The 16,480-nt window shown below is 43.0% G+C and overlaps 1 protein-coding gene across 1 annotated transcript in view; it reads left to right on the top strand.

Annotated features, from left to right (window-relative positions):
- MLH1 (mutL homolog 1) overlaps nt 1–16,480 on the top strand; it is a 44,137-nt gene that overhangs the window by 1,006 nt on the left and 26,651 nt on the right. Inside the window, 8 exon segments of the mRNA XM_030329963.1 lie at nt 1,427–1,517; nt 4,391–4,489; nt 8,687–8,760; nt 10,810–10,882; nt 11,999–12,090; nt 13,540–13,582; nt 13,713–13,801; nt 15,701–15,813. Of these exon segments, the coding sequence (XP_030185823.1) occupies nt 1,427–1,517; nt 4,391–4,489; nt 8,687–8,760; nt 10,810–10,882; nt 11,999–12,090; nt 13,540–13,582; nt 13,713–13,801; nt 15,701–15,813 (674 nt within the window).

Consider the following 16,480-nt stretch of genomic DNA (forward strand, 5'->3'; position numbering starts at 1 on the left):
AAGGGACAGAGCTGGGAGGCAGACAAAAGATGGAGCAGGGAGGCTGGCAACTTTCTCCTTCCACCTAACGTGACGCCGCCTTTTGTCTCTGCAGTGTCGGAATATTCACTGACGGAACGACGTGGGCCTCTTATCCGAAGGCCACAAACTGCACAACCAAACCCAATATATTAGCTAATGGTTAATAATCAGTCCTGTGAGCAGGGCTTTTGTTTGGAGCCCAGTCGTGTTCTTTTTTAATATGGAAGTCGAGATGGCTAATACCACGTCAATTCAGGCGCTCCTGAGAAAGGACTTTGATATTTAAGTAACTTATTATTTTTGAAAAAAGAATTTTCTGTGCGAGATTACCCTTCTTTCTCGTGCAGCCGCGGACTGAATTCCTTTTCTGTCGCTGGCGCTCTTTGTGATTGTTGGCTACGCTTCGGAAGTACCAAAGATTTACTGGCTTCCCAAAGAACTTTCTGTATTGCCATTTTTTTTTCTTTTCCCCAACAAAATGTATTTTCTTAAAAGGGTATTAGCATAAAAACACATAATATATATATATTTTTAATTTTTTTTCTTTAACATTTATTTATTATTGAGAGACAGAGAGACACAGAGTGTGAGCAGGAGAGGGGTAGAGAGAGGGGGAAACACAGAATCTGAAATAGGCTCCAGGCTCTGAGCTGTCAGCACAGAGCCTGATGCGGGGCTCGAACTCACAAACTGCGAGATCATGACCTGAGCCGAAGTCGGTTGCTTAACCAACTGAGCCACCCAGGCGTCCCTGCATAGATTTTTTTTAATGACATTTAATTAGGGGCCCTCGGGAACCCAAGGCTGAATAAAGTGGAAGAGATAGGGGCGCCTGGGTGGCTCAGTTGGTTAAGCGTCTGACTTCAGCTCAGGTCACGATCTCACGGTCCGTGAGTTCGAGCCCCGCGTCGGGCTCTGGGGTAATGATGGCCCAGAGCCTGGAGCCTGCTTCCGATTCTGTGTCTCCCTCTCTCTCTGACCCTCCCCCGTTCATGCTCTGCCTCTCTCTGTCTCAAAAATAAGTAAATGTTAAAAAAAAAAAATTTTAAAGTGGAAGAGATAAGTGGCAAAATTAGTTGAGAAGAAGGTAAGAAACAGGCATGTGGTAAACAGGCATGTGGATCCTACTTTTAACTTCACTTTCTTTCCCAGAGGACCAGAAATGGTGCTGCATGTCCTAATGGAAATGATGCTTGCCCCCTGCCCCCTCTCTCTCTTCTCCCTCTCTCACACAGCATGTAAACTCTTTACAGTGTAGTCATGGAGCCTGTAAAACAAAGGAAAAACACATCACTCAGACAGTCTGGCGTTTATCTGGAATTTGTTCTCATACCTTATCTGATTGAAATAGGTGCATTAGAATAGGGCAGAGTAATAACTTTTTTTTTTCTGTTTGATTTGCCAGCTTAGATGCAAAAGCCACCAGCATCCAAGTGGTTGTTAAAGAGGGAGGCCTCAAGTTGATTCAGATCCAAGACAATGGCACTGGGATCCGGGTAGGTAAAACCTCAGAGGAGGGGGCTGTGTGCGTGCTTTGTGGGGTCCATCTGCAGGAAGTGGCAGAGCCTTTCCTTGTTGGGGAAACTCAACTTTGCATATGAGATTTTTAACTGAGATTTTCAATACCCATGATAAATATATTTTGAGTGCCTATTCCAAGCTGGACACTTATTCAGGAAAATGGTCCAGGAGAGAGTCATGAGGCTGTTTAAAGGATGAATGTTCTGGGCAGAGAGAACATGCAAAGACCACAAAATGGAAGCATGCTGGACTTGTTTAAGCACCAGCAAGGAGGCCCGTGTGTCTCTGACAGGGTGAGGGAGTTGAAGAATAACAGGAAATGAGGGGCACTTGGGTGGCTCAGTCGGTTAAGCGACCGACTTGGGCTCGGGTCATGATCTCGCGGTTCGTGAGTTTGAGCCCCGCATCGGGCTCTGTGCTGACAGCTCGGAGCCTGGAGCCTGCTTCGGATTCTGTGTCTCCCTCTCTCTTTGCCCCTCCCCTGCTTGCACTCTGTTTCTGTCTCTCTCTTTCAAAAATAAATACACATTAAAAAAACTTAAAAAAAAAAAGAATGACAGGAGATGAGATCTGAAAGTTAAGAAGGCTGATCATGTAGGACCTTGTGGGCCATTGTAACATCTTTGGCTTTTACTCTGATCAAGGTGGGATACTATCGAATGGTTTTGAGCAAAGAGGTGACATGGTTTGGAGTTTTGTAAGAACCCATTTGTCTAGAATATGGAAGATAGACAGTAGCAGGACAGGACAGAGGCAGTGAGAGGGCTTTTGGAGCAGTCCAGGAGAGTGGTGACTGTGCCTTGGACCAATTTGGTTGCAGTGAGATTCCGCATTGATTATGAAGACAGAGCTCTCAGAATTTGCCGATGTATGGTATAAGAGAAAGAGAAGCCAAGGTTCAGGGTTTGGGGCACCTGGGTGGCCCAGTCGGTTAAGTGCCCAGCTCTTGACTTCAGCTCAAGTCATGATCTCGTAGTTCATGGGTTTGAGTCTCGCATCAGACTCTGTGCTGACAGCATGGAGCCTGCTTGGGACTTGCTCTGTCTCTCTCTCTCTCTCTCTGCAACCCCCGAAATAAATACAAATAAAAACTAAAAAAAAAGGAATGATTTCAAGGTTTTGGCCTGTGCAAATGGAAAAAAGAGTTGCTATTTACTGATGGGAAAGCCTATGGAAGAAACATTTGGGGGAAGATCACAAATTCATTTGGGAGCATGTTAAACTTAAGATGGCTGTTAGTTGAATAAGTGTGTGGGTCTGGAGGGTAGAGTAGAGGTTTAACAGCTGGAGATGAAAATGTTGTGTATTGCAGTTTGATGGTATTAGAAACTATGAGTCTCCCAAGAAAAGGTGCTGAATGCCCCAAGCCATTAGAGAAATACAAATAAAAGCAGTAATAACATACCATTTGACACCCATTAGGATGGCTATTATAAAAACGATAAGATAAAATAACAAGTGTTATAAAGGATATAGAGAAATTAGAACTCTTGTGCATTTGCTGGTGGGAATGTAACATAGTGTAGCCACTGTGGAAAATAGTATGGTGATCCCTGAAAAAAATTAAACAGACTTACCATATGATTCAATAGAATTTGTGGGTATATACTCCAAAGAATTGAAAGCAAGGTCTTGGAGAGATTTGTACCCCCATGTTCATAGCGTATTCACAGGAGCCCAAAGGTAGGAGCTACCCAAGTATCCACAGATGAGTGGATTTAAAAATGTGGTGTGTACATATAATGGAATATCATTCAGCCTTACAAAGGATTGAAATTCAAACACGTGCTGCAACATGCACGAACCTTGACGACATGTCAAGTGAAATAAGCCAGTCACAAAAGGACAGATGTTGTAAGATTCCTCTTGTAGGAGGTTCCTAGAGTAGTCCCATTCATAGACAGTAGAATGGTGGTTGCCTGGGACTTGGGAGGCGTGGGTGGAGAGGAAGTGTTTAGCAGGGATAGAGTTTTAGTTTGGGAGGATGGAGGGTGGTTGCACAACAGTGCGAATGTACTCAAGGCCACAGAACTGTACACGTAAAAATGGTTAAAATGGCCGGGGTGCCTGGGTGGCTCAGTCGGTTTTCCAACTTCGGCTCGGGTCATGGTTTGTGAGTTCAAGCCCCATGTCTGGCTCTGCACTGACAGCTCAGAGCCTGGAGTCTGCTTTGGATCCTGTCGCCCTCTCTCTCTGCCTTCCCCCCCTCCCCCAATCAAAAATAAATAAAAACAATTACAAAAATTTTTTAAGAATGGTTAAAATGGGCACCTGGGTGGCTCAGTCGTTAAGCATCCAACCCTTGGTTTTAGGTCAGGTCAAAATCTCAGGGATCGTGGGTTTGAGCCCCGTGTCAGGCTCTGTGCTGACAGCATGAAGCCTGCTTGGGATCCTCCCTCTGCTCCTCCCATGTGCATGTTCCCCCCCCCCTCAAAAAAATATTGTTAAAATGGCAACTTTTGTTATGTGTATTTTACTGTAATTAAATGTTCTGTAGATTTTTAATAAAGTTTTCTCATAATAATGATTTTTATAAAATCCATGAGACTGGGAGAACTCATCAAGAGAGTGAGTGCAGACAGTAGAGAGGTCCAAGGATGGAGTCCTGGGTTACTCCGCTGTCGGAGGCGAGAAGGAACCAGTGAATGCAAATGAGAAATGTAACCAGTGAATGAGAAGGGACCCTGGGACAGTGTAGCACTCTGGATGCCAAGTGACAAAGTTACTGCTCATTTTAATACTCTTCTCCTAAGAGGGGTTGCTTCTTGGATTCAGTCAAGAAAAGGGAAATTCAGGATTTGGAAAAATGAGTAACGTAATTATTTACTTATTTTTTGGTATCTTCTAGAAAGAAGATCTGGATATTGTGTGTGAGAGGTTCACTACAAGTAAACTGCAGTCCTTTGAGGATTTAGCTAGTATTTCTACCTATGGCTTTCGGGGTGAGGTAAGCTAAATATTAAGGAAATGAGTAAAATATTCTCCTGTGATAACATTTCTGCTATTTCTCAACATAGAGGTAAATAAGATATGATACTTCCTACTTGTTAAATATATGCAAATTGAAAAATCTTAATTAAATTCAATTTTCTAAAACCAAAGATTGTTCATAAATACTTAATACACTGAAAATTATTTTATCTACAGATACAGCCCCCTCCTCCCCTCCTGCCAGGATGTTTGGTATCTTTTGATGGAGAATGCAACACCACCTACAAAGTTTTTTTGGTCAGATAATCAAATGTGAATCTGATTAATACTTATTAAGTGCCAGTATTGAGAAAATATAGGAGGCAAGGGAGCATGGTAAATGATACAAAAATTAGGAAACTACATGATAAAAGGCTTGTTTGTGTCCTTCAACAAATTAAGGAAGAAAAGTGGAGGAGGGAGCAAGAACCTGTAATTTAAAAGAGGCTTAAGAAGCACGTGAACCAGGGCACCTGGGTGGCTCAGTCGGTTAAGCCTCCAACTTTGGCTCAGTTCATGATCTCAGGGTTTGTGAGTTGAGCCCATTGTCGGGCTCTGTGCTGGCAGCTCAGAGCCTGGAGCCTGCTTCAGATTCTGTGTCTCCCTCTCTCTCTGCCCCTCCCCTGCTCGCTCTCTCTCTCTCTCTCTCTCTCAAAAAATGAATAAACAGTAAAAAAAATTTTGTTTTTAGAAACAGAGGCATACGAACCAGTTCCAATGTATGAATCTTAGTTGGATCTTGATTTGAGCAAAACGTAAAAAAAATTTCTGTGTCGGATATTGAGCACAGATTGGTTATTTCATATTATTTCATATTATTTCATAGTATTTCATATAGTATTGAGAAGAAATTGTTGATTTTATGGGTATAAAAAATAGCATCATGTTTTTGGGCGGAGTCTTTTAAGATATATATGGAAATATTTATGAGTGAAATTACATGATGTATCAGAGGCATATACTATAAAAAGTAGATAAAGGGGCGCCTGGGTGGCGCAGTCGGTTAAGCGTCCGACTTCAGCCAGGTCACGATCTCGCGGTCTGTGAGTTCGAGCCCCGCGTCGGGCTCTGGGCTGATGGCTCGGAGCCTGGAGCCTGTTTCCGATTCTGTGTCTCCCTCTCTCTCTGCCCCTCCCCCGTTCATGCTCTGTCTCTCTCTGTCCCAAAAATAAATAAAAACGTTGAAAAAAAAAATTAAAAAAAAAAAAAGTAGATAAAAACATTTTAAGAACAAAATAAGATCTTAAAATTTTATGACCATACTCTGTTGGACATCTTTTCATTCAGTATATATATAGGCCTGTATAATTTTTAATAGTTATATTCTATTCTTTTACATGAATGTACTGTAGTTTCTTTAAATGATTTCCTGTTAAACATTTATACTTTTTACCATTTTCCTGTTTGATGCTTTGGTGAATATTCATGTACATACAATGTGGTTTTTTCAATCACTGCCTCGGTAAATTTATAGAAATAACATTCATCGGTAAAATATGTGTACTTTTCAAATAGTTTGTGTTAGTTCCTATTTTTGCCCTCCAAAAATTGCCATGTTCTTAGTGACTTAAAACAATAAAAATCTGTTATCTTGCAGTTCTGGAGGTCAGAAGCCAGGGGTCCAGCAGGTCTCGCAGCACTGAAATCAAAGTGTTGGCAAGGCTGTGTTCCTTTCTGGAGACATTTCTTTAGTGCACCAGAGAAATTGTTTGGAGTAGTTATTTTGGGGAAATGAGAGTAAAAGAGGGGATGGAACCAGTTACTTTTCCCTTTAGGCCACTCTGTAGTCTTTCCATTTTTTATCATGTGTCTATATTACTTTAAATTTTTTAAATTAAAAGGCAGCTGTGACCTAGTCATTGCAATTCATATCAAACTGGGGTGGTCTCAAGCACCCTCTGGCTTAACAGTGAGCCCTGAATTATTCCAGATAGAAGCAGTTTCATACTGTTTACCCTGAGGCAGCCCTGATTTTAAGTGTGCTTCTGGTAAAGTCCTAGGAAAGCAGCTCTGTTGTGGCTTTGCAACTTCCTGCATCAGTTCCTAAGCCCATGGCCTCCTGGAGCCTTAGCCTAGCTGGAGAAGATCTTTGGGCTTTTATTTTACTGTAATTAAAACTGGAAAGATTGGGGCGCTGAGTGGCTCAGTCAGTTAAGCATCTGACTTCGGCTCATGGTTCATGAGTTCGAGCCCCACATCAGGCTCTGTGCTGACAACTCAGAGCCTAGAGCCTGATTTGGATTCTGTGTCTCCCTCTCTCTCTGCCCCTCCCCCCATCTCTCTCAAAAATAAACATTAAAAAAAATTTTTTTTTAAAAACAAGGAGGATTTAATGAGGGATTTCTATGTGTTCTTTCCCTGGTTCTCAGCACTTTGTATGCATTAACTCTTGACAGTAGCTCTGTAGACGAGGTTCTGTTACTACCCTGTTTTACATCTGAGGAAACTGACCCTTCTGAAGTATTTCTTTTTTTTTTTTAATTTTTTTTAACGTTTATTTATTTTTGGGACAGAGAGAGACAGAGCATGAACGGGGGAGGGGCAGAGAGAGAGGGAGACACAGAATCGGAAACAGGCTCCAGGCTCTGAGCCATCAGCCCAGAGCCTGACGCGGGGCTCGAACTCACGCACTGCAAGATCGTGACCTGGCTGAAGTCGGACGCTTAACCGACTGCGCCACCCAGGCGCCCCCTTCTGAAGTATTAATAGGAGCGCCTGGCTGGCCCAGTTGGTGGAGTGCGTGACTCTCGATCTCAGGGTTGTGAGGACAGCCCCACGTTGGGTGTACAGATTACTTAAAAAAAATCAAGGGGGAAGGGGGAAGAAAGAAGGAAAGGAAAGGAAAGGAAAGGAAAGAAACAAACATGGCCAGGGCACACAGCTAGAAAGTGACGAGCGGGGGATTGAACCCTGGCAGTTTGACTTCAGAGTCTGTTTCTGCTCCGTTTCTGGTGCGAAAGCCCCTAAAGCAGCAGAACCTCTGCCAATGGCATGCTGTCTTTCTGGCATTATGTACTGTTGTGCTACATACTCTATATATTTCGTGTCCGCCTTATGCAGCTCTCAAAGTCATTTACATCTGACATGATGAAAATTACCTCAGTTACGTCAACTAGGGAAACCCAGCCAGGACCTGGTAATCTCGGAGCCTGAGCCATGTTCCTCATGAATGAACCGAACCTGCCACAGGCTGCGTGTTCACCGTCTTCCGAGATGCTGTCACACAGACCCCATTGCAGTGCTGGTTGCATTTTTATGTGCTGTGATGCCCTTGAGAGAGGAGAAACAGGTTCCAGTGAGCTAGGAAACCAGTCTTGGTGACAAGGTTGAGGGGAGGGGTGGGGAGTGGTCATTTTCAAAAAATTTGTTGTGTCTCAATTTCATAACCTTAAATTCACATTTCTAAACACGTAAGTTTTGAAAACAGTTTTGTGTACCAGTATGCGACATTATCTACTTGGAGTGCTCCCGTTTCTGAAGGCAACTTTTCAAATTGTTGGGAGGCAAATTATTGAGAATATTATTAAGCATGCCTGCACTTCTGCTGCCTGAGCGCACTTGCTGCTGACACATTAGTACCCTGGTGTGTTTCTTTGCAACCACATGGATGGAGCGGGAGTGTATTATGCTAAGCGAAATAAGTGAGTCATAGAAAGACATACCGTATGATTTCACTCATATGTGGAACTTAAGAAACAAAACAAACAAGCAAAGGGAAAAAAAAGAGAGACAAACCAAACAACAGACTCTTAGCTGTAGAAAACAAATGGGGGGTTACCAAAAGCGGGGGAGGGGCAGGTGAAATAGGTGAAAGGGATGAAGAGTATGCTTATCGTGATGTACATAATTGTTGAGTCACTATAATGTACACCTGAAATTAACGAAGAACTGTATGTTAGCTATACTGGATTTAAAGTAAATACTCTGATGTGTTTCCTTTTGGACTTCTAATATATATTTTCCCCCTGTTCTAGTAATATGCCACAAGTTCAATTTGATAGCCCTTTTTTACAGGTCATGCAAGTGAGTGAGCAGAAAATGCTCATCGTTGCCATTTGTTAATACAAAATGGAAGGGGAAATTTAGATTTAGATCACCTTTCTCGGTAATGAGGTGACAGTGGGTGACCCAGCAGTGAGTTTTTCTTTCATTCCATTTTTTTCTTCTTCCTTAGGCTTTGGCCAGCATCAGCCACGTGGCTCACGTTACTATTACAACCAAAACAGCTGATGCAAAGTGCGCATACAGGTATGGGGTAGGCTGCTTTTATTCATATATTCATCCTGAAACGTGCTTTTATGCCTAGATTTCAAAGTAACCTTGTCTAAACACTAGTGTCACCTTTTTTGACCAAGATTTTGAGTAAGTTTTCTTTCCTCTCTGGATTAGTTGATAATCCAGAGGGATGATTATTAGGTAATAATCTTATTTATGGATTCTTAACAGATAAGATGTGACGCATTATAAGTGCCTACAAACTGTTACACAGATGTATTCTAAGTAGGTGGCAGATGTGGATGTTCTTCTGCTCCCGTGCCCTGTAGTAGGTTATTACTTTGATTACAGGTCTGTGGCTGGGGTGCTGGAGGCTCACGGTTCCTTTGCTGGCTTGTGAGCCAGCAGCTCCCTGCCACAGGTGCATGCCTGTGCTGGCTTGCCCTCCACAGGTGGCCACTGGCTCTCTGTTGTGCCGATGCAGTTTTCAGAGGCTGACAAACAGCCTTGGAACAGAACAAAAACAGGATTTGAGGAATCAGGGTTACATCTTTGTTTTTATAAGCACTCGCCACTTACTCGTGGGAGACAGGTAGGAGTACCCGATCCAGGGGGACGGTAAAAAGAAATTTTTTTAATCCTACAGATTGTTCATAATTAACACAGAAAAAATAGCCCTAACGATGGCAGTTCTGCCTGTTTCTCAGTCCTCAACAGAGAGATGTGTAGCGTAATGGGAAAGGGGGCATTCCAGAGTATGCAGCCCTGTTGCTGGGAGAGTTTGACTCTTTGTGCATTAGACTTGCCCTAGGATCTGCGTGCACTGATGTGATCGGAATTTCTTCTCACAAATTAATGTCTTCCTAAAATAGACTGGGACACAAACTCTGTTTCTTCACCTCTGGAATTATGTTACGCTCCTGCTTGGGACCTCCAGTGACCCCCCCCGTCCCCAGCTTACATACTAGGATAAAATCCAGAGCGATCCCTAAATAGCACACCCTCCCACTGTGCCTGCCATCCACCTTTCCAGCCTCTTTTCTCCACCAGTCCCCAGCTGCCATGTGTTCTAAAGCTTCGGAGCTTTTATGTTTTTCTCTTCCTGGATGGTCTTCCCTGCTTTCTCCCTGAAACTGTTCCTCCCTAGAGCCCAGATGAATTGTCATCCCTTCTGTGATGCTTTCACCCCCCTTCCTGACCCCAAGCTGAATGTTTCCTTCTCCAGATCACTTAGGACAGTGTTCTACACTTTAGGGAAAAGTCTGTCCCTAGATTGAGGGTTCTCCAGGGCCTTTCTTTATTACCAGGGCCTCTGCAGGTCTGTTGTGCGATGGCCCCTCCATGAATGATTACAGAATTACTGAAGACATTTTACTCTCACCATAGGCAATTTGCATTGTAGCTTGAAACTGAGGAACTGGGATGCCTGGGTGGCCCTGTCGGTTAAGCATCCGACTCTTGATTTCAGCTCAGGTCATGATCTCATGGTTTGTGAGTTTGAGCCCTGCATCATGCTCTGTGCTGACAGCATGGAGCCCGCTTGGCATTCTGTCTCCCTCCATCTCTGCCCCTACCCTGTTGCTCTGTCTCTCTCTCTCTCAAAATAAAAAACAAAACAAAACTCAGGAACTAAAAAGCAACGTTTGCTAGAATAGGGTTTTCTTTTCTTTTCTTTTCTTTTCTTTTCTTTTCTTTTCTTTTCTTTTCTTTTCTTTTCTTTTCTTTCTTTCGTATCCAATTGGAATAATGGAATAGTAGAAAAACAAAGAAAGAAATCGTAATTAAGACAATATATAGGGGCACCTGGGTGGCTAAGTAGGTTAAGCATCTGACTTCGGCTCGTGCCATGATCTGTGCTGACAGCTCAGAGCCTGGAGCCTGCTTTGGATTCTGTGTCTCCCTCTCTTTCCCAAGCTTGTGCTGTATCTCTCAAAAATGAATAAATGTTAAAAAAAATTTTTTTAAAGTGACAGTCTAATAATATGGCTATATTTTAATCTGTTGTATAATTTTCTTTTTTACATTTGGATAAGTATTCTGCTTCTGTTGGATATTAATAATCTCTTATTATTTTCTTTTAAGAGCAAGTTACTCAGATGGAAAGCTGACAGCTCCTCCTAAACCATGTGCAGGCAATCAGGGGACCCAGATTACGGTACGAACGGCACAGGAGAGTATAAGTTGCTGAAAAAGAGCGCTGCATAAATATTGAAATAAGGAATAATATTGTCTCTTGAGTTTCCAAAGCAATAATAAAATGAAGTCTTGCTAGTTAAAAGAAACAGCAGATAATTACTGTCTAAACAAGAGGCGTGGTTATTGGCTTTTGTGGCATGGCAGCCTGTGTACTCCCTGCATCTTTTTTTATGGGGATGGCAGAAATGAATGGCAAGGTAGTTGGCATTGAGAGGACCTTGAACTCAGTTCCGGAAAGACTCGAGTGAAGAGTGTCATCTCAGTCTTGCAACTCAATGGTTGTGTGTCCAGAGGCAAGTTGTTTAATGTCCCTTAACCTTGCTTTTCCCAACTATCAAATGGAACAAAGAATATCTGCCCACTCAGAGGTTGTTTGAGGAATACGATTGTATCATTCATCAGAAAAAGTCTAGTATGCTGCCTTTTTCTGTGGTGCCACATTTGGTCTCTTCCCATTGTGTGATCCCGTAAAGCACCCCACTGTCAGGTTATGCATGCCATCTTCCACCTCCAGTCCCAGCTAAGGCACATTTCCCTGAAGGCTCCTAGCCCTAGACTTGTACAGCAGGCAGGAGGCAGAAATGAATGTGTGCTTCTAAGTGCATGTTAAGACAGATCCTGTATCCAGGGTGACCACAGTGTGATTTCCAAGAAGCCCAAATGATCTCAGAAATTTTATTATTATTCTTAGTTCGAAAAATACGTTTGGATGCCATATGATAGTACAGTTATTTGTAAATTTACATGTTTGCCCCGCTGAATTGTGTGCTATTGTGGGTAAGACTGTGCTTTATTTATCTTCGTATTCCCAGCACAAAGCAAAGAGCCTGTTGTAGAGAAAGCCCCCAGTACCTATTTGAGGAATCAGTGAATGAAATGAGAAGCAGGAAAAATCTCTTTTATTTCCTTTGTTTGCTAAGGCTGGCTTATCTCTTGCCCCCTCCCCAGTCAGTGCTTAGAACTGTACTGTTGGTAAGTACAGTTTGATTCTCTGCTAGCCAGCTTTAGGTGGATAGCTTGGGTCTTCATTTCCATGTACTTCTGTGAATTTACAAGAAAAAAATCTTCTTTTCAGGTGGAAGATCTCTTTTACAACATATCCACAAGGAGGAAAGCTTTAAAAAATCCGAGTGAAGAGTATGGGAAAATTTTGGAAGTTGTTGGCAGGTACAGTCCAAAATCTGGGAGTGGTTCTTTGAGGTGTCTCACCAAAGAAATGTGTTCCCCTGCTTATAAATTGAGAACCGTTTCCGAGCTAGATGGAAAAGAGTACGCTGTGTTTTAGCCTACAGATGGTTTCTGATCAAGGTTTGGTCGCCAGTTCTGGGCTTTCTCTCATCTCCCAGGAGAGAGCAGTTGGTCTCTGAATCGGTGAGGGTTCTTTGGTGGAAAGCAAAACAGACGAACTCCAGCTGACTTTTGAGCCTAAGAGAAATTCATGGGAAGGCTGGGAGTGACTCACCAAGTGGCAACAAGTGTCAGTAGTTGCTCCCTGGGGAAGACACGAGAACCGGGGTGGCTTCGAATTTTCTAGTGGCCCTGCTGCAGTTGTTTTCGTTCTTTTCCCGTCTCTACTCAAGCATCTGTTTCCTTGGAGAGTACATCTGATTGGCAGGGCCTGGGTACCCCCATCGTGCGTTCCTGTCTGTGGGAGATTCCTTGATTGGCAGTCTAAGGGTCTATCAGATGGAATGGGGAAGAGGTAGTTTCCCAGAGGAAAGCTAGGGGCTCTTAAAAGAAGAAAGTGAAAGGCAGGGCAGGTGAAAAGAACATTATGTCCGCTGTAGACTTACTTCATCTGCTGGTTCAGTGGATTCAGCATGGGCTCGCCAAGCCTGCATGTCCTTGAATTGTAGCAGAGATCGGTTTAACTGTTTTCCAGTATTTCTCAAAACTCCAAAATGAATAAAACATATACTCCTAATAAAGTGGAACAGACTTATACCTCAGGTGTCTTTGCTTTTCCCTGGCCTTGTACAAGCAGCATCAAAATATTATCCCTGGAAATAAGAGAGTTCTGGTTGGCTGTTTTGGTTCTAGGTGTGGTCAAGTGAATTCCTAGTTGTTAGCTGAATAAATGCATTTTGCTAGACACAGTCCTTCGGTTCATGGGGTCCATGGGAGGAGGAATAATAAATAAATAACAGCCAACTGAGAAAAGGCTGGAAGATGCTGGAGCAGGGCCGGGGGCCAAGGAGAAAGCGAATGAGGAGGGGGGGTGTCTTGAAGGGCTCTGAGAGAGAATAAGAGTTCAGGAGTTGTAAAGGCCAGGTTCTCAAGATGTAGCACCTAGACCTGTTGGGTCTGGGTAGTAATGCTGTAGGCAAGGAGGAGAGTGTGTTAAAGTACCCCTGCATCTACTCAGCACCCTGGAAAAGCAAACAACCCTGGTTTTTGTTTGATTCTGCCACATTTGGCATTGATTGTCTCCATGATGTTTGTGCTGGCTTATTTTCCTGTGGGTAAAATATGACATATGGAGATATTCTTGACTGTCTACATCTTTGTTTAAATCACTTAACCCCACCAATTTATTTAACCAAAAGGGGGTTCTGCCTTATATTGTGCATTAGGCGATTTCTTGCTGCTTAGTGTTCTGTTGTCTTTCTTTGCCAGGTATTCAATACACAATTCAGGCATTGGTTTCTCAGTTAAAAAAGTAAGTGTCGGTTTTGTATCAGAAAAAGGGATGTTTTTGATTTTTAAGAGTTCACCTGTGGAGGTAAGGTTGGGATGTTTTCATTCACAGCTGTGAGACAGTAAGTCGTATCTTCTGCTCTGTTTATCAGCAAGGCGAGACAGTGGCTGACGTTAGAACACTGCCCAGTGCCACGACTGTAGACAATATTCGCTCCATCTTTGGAAATGCTGTTAGCCGGTATGTTGATAATTCATATTTTAAGAAATCTGCATTCCACGTCTTGGTTTATTATTTTTCACATTATTTTGGAATCTGTCAAGGTAGTACCTGCCTTAAGAGTTTGCTTTAATGAAATATGCAGGCTTCTTTGCATGGTTCAGATTCGTTCTTGGAGTCATTATTTCATGGAATCCACACTTCTTGGGTGCATGTTATCTCCTAGAGGCTCTGGCTGTCAATCAGTGTGTTCTCTCTAGTCTCTGTCTTTAAAATGTTTATAGGGTAGTAGAATTCTTTCATTTTCTAATGTTCCTTCTTTTCCTGATATTTCCCTAACATCACTTTGGGACTTTGTTTGTGATCGTTCAGCATTTATTAATTGCCTCCCATATTCTAGGCTTTGTGCCAGAAGTTAGGGATGTAAAGACGAAATATTTCCTGTCCTTAAAGACTTCCCTGTCTGGTGGAAAGCAGATTTGTAAATGTTACCAAGTCTACGTTGTCAAGGAAAGAGTCCTGGCTAGACCTCAGGATTCTGCCAAGCCCAAAGTGCCCGTGCCATCAACTGAGGGAGAAATACTAGGAGCCCGCTGTGTGCCACGCATGCTCTAGATGCAGGCCACACACCGATGGAGAAGACAGACCCTGACTTCACTTTTTCCAAAGATCTTAGGAGCAGCAACAGTAGTCCCAGAGCCCAGTTTTCTACTTGAAAGGACAAATTATTCATTCTTTGAGCAAAACCAAGTTCCGAACTAGGGAACAGTCAACTTGCTTTTAATTACCCTTCTCTTACTGTTAATGAATTAAGTCTTTTAACTGTGTTCCTAGAGCAGAGGGAGAACCCTATTGTACAAGGAAACTTTCATGAGTTTTCTTTATTATATTTGAAGACTCAGAATTAGTCGTTACGAGATTCCTAGGGACCACAAGAGATTAGAAATCCCACAGAGCAGCCGTTCCCCAAAGCGTGTTTCCAGAATACCAGCCTCTTGAGATATCTGGGGGGAAGAAAAGATTTGCTGGTTTACTGTGTGGGAGAAACAGCACAAGCTGTATTTTCTGCTCACAGCCTCAGAGTTACTACATGACAGCTTCTAGCATACACTCAGCAAATGCCTCACGAGTGCCTACTAATTGCTGGGCGCTGCGCTGAGAAACAGAGTAGGGCGTAAAGCAGAAATGCTTCTTGCCCTCCGAGGACTCATACCTAGTTGGAAAGACACATGAGATAATTATGCCATTCATGAGTGGTCATGCTGGATGTCTCAAAGGAAAAATATAAGGCACAACAGGAGAATCTCTCGGGGTCAAGGAGAGTGATAGAGTTAGGTACTTCTTTGATGAGGTTAAGCCCTGGCGCGAAGGATATGGAGGAGTTAGCTGGCTATCAATGGGAGCTTTCCAGGCAGAGAAACCAGCAGGCAGAGATGAGTGAGGCTGAGACTTCCTTATTAACCTGCCTCCCCATGAGCACAGCTCTGAGGAACATCCCCATTGTGGTGCTATCCCATATAGTAAGAGGTTCAGTAGAAAATGAGTCTTTTTGGAGTTTTGTCTTTGGGACTTAGTTACTAAGATACATAAGAGTTTCAGTAAAACAAGGTCTCGGAGCTTAAGGTTTGTGATTATGTCCCAGCAGTCAGGGCAGTGCTTGGCATATAACATAAGTGCTTGAAAACAGTGACTGGGTGGGCAGGTGGGTAGACGGATGGACAACAGGCGGATGTGTGAGTGGGTGGTTGGACACATGCATGGATGTGTGGGCCCAGAAGACCTCAACAGACCAAGTCTCTGGGTCCTTATTTGGCAGAATTAATTTATGGGAAGGAGCCCTCACTTTCCTGCTCTGAGTTTTTATACTGTTTGAATTTTCCATTATCTTCAAAAGCCTCAGAATTTCTTTTTTCCAACCAGAGAACTGATAGAAGTCGGGTGTGAGGATAAAACCCTAGCCTTCAAAATGAATGGCTTTATATCCAATGCAAATTACTCCGTGAAGAAGTGTATCTTCTTACTCTTCATCAACCGTAAGTGGAAAAGGACCATGTCTGCAGAGAATTTTATGGGACCATGGAAAAATTCCTAATCCACAGGTTCGATTACACACAGGGAACCCTCATGCTGAAGTGTGGCTCGGTAAGGAGGTGTTCATAATTTCTGGCCTACGCCTGTTCAGCCCTCGGATACGTGCTCAGCGCTGGCTGGCTGTTGCAGAGGCCTCTTGATGCTTGCCTTTGAGAGGGAGCCCGGGAGAGGGCAACACAGACCCGTGAGTCCGAACAGCTTCCTCATCTGCTGGCATCAGAACCTCATAAGCAGACCCCAGGCAGATGTTTGTTCTTTCTCGAGATCAAGATTCACTGTTTGAATTGGCAACAGCAGGACACAAGGAGAGGGGTACCTTGGGTGTCATTAGCAAAGTCCCTTGCGATTTTCTTTTTAGAGAATGAGTTATTTATGATACAGTGAGGCAGTACCAGAAATCAAGGAGGAAATTAGCTAATGAATTTGATTTTTGTGAATTTCCTCTCCACTCTTTATCTCTCTGCAGGCATATTGTTTACATGATCACTGCTTGTTAAGTAAATAACGTTTTGCATTCTGCTGCTTTTTACTTAATTGCATATTATATGGTTTTGAGAGACTGACAGGGGAACTAGAAATGTGTCTGATTTGGTTTTTAATTTTCCAACC

Source organism: Lynx canadensis, chromosome C2, assembly GCF_007474595.2.
Source record: "Lynx canadensis isolate LIC74 chromosome C2, mLynCan4.pri.v2, whole genome shotgun sequence".
Lineage (NCBI taxonomy): Eukaryota > Metazoa > Chordata > Mammalia > Carnivora > Felidae > Lynx > Lynx canadensis.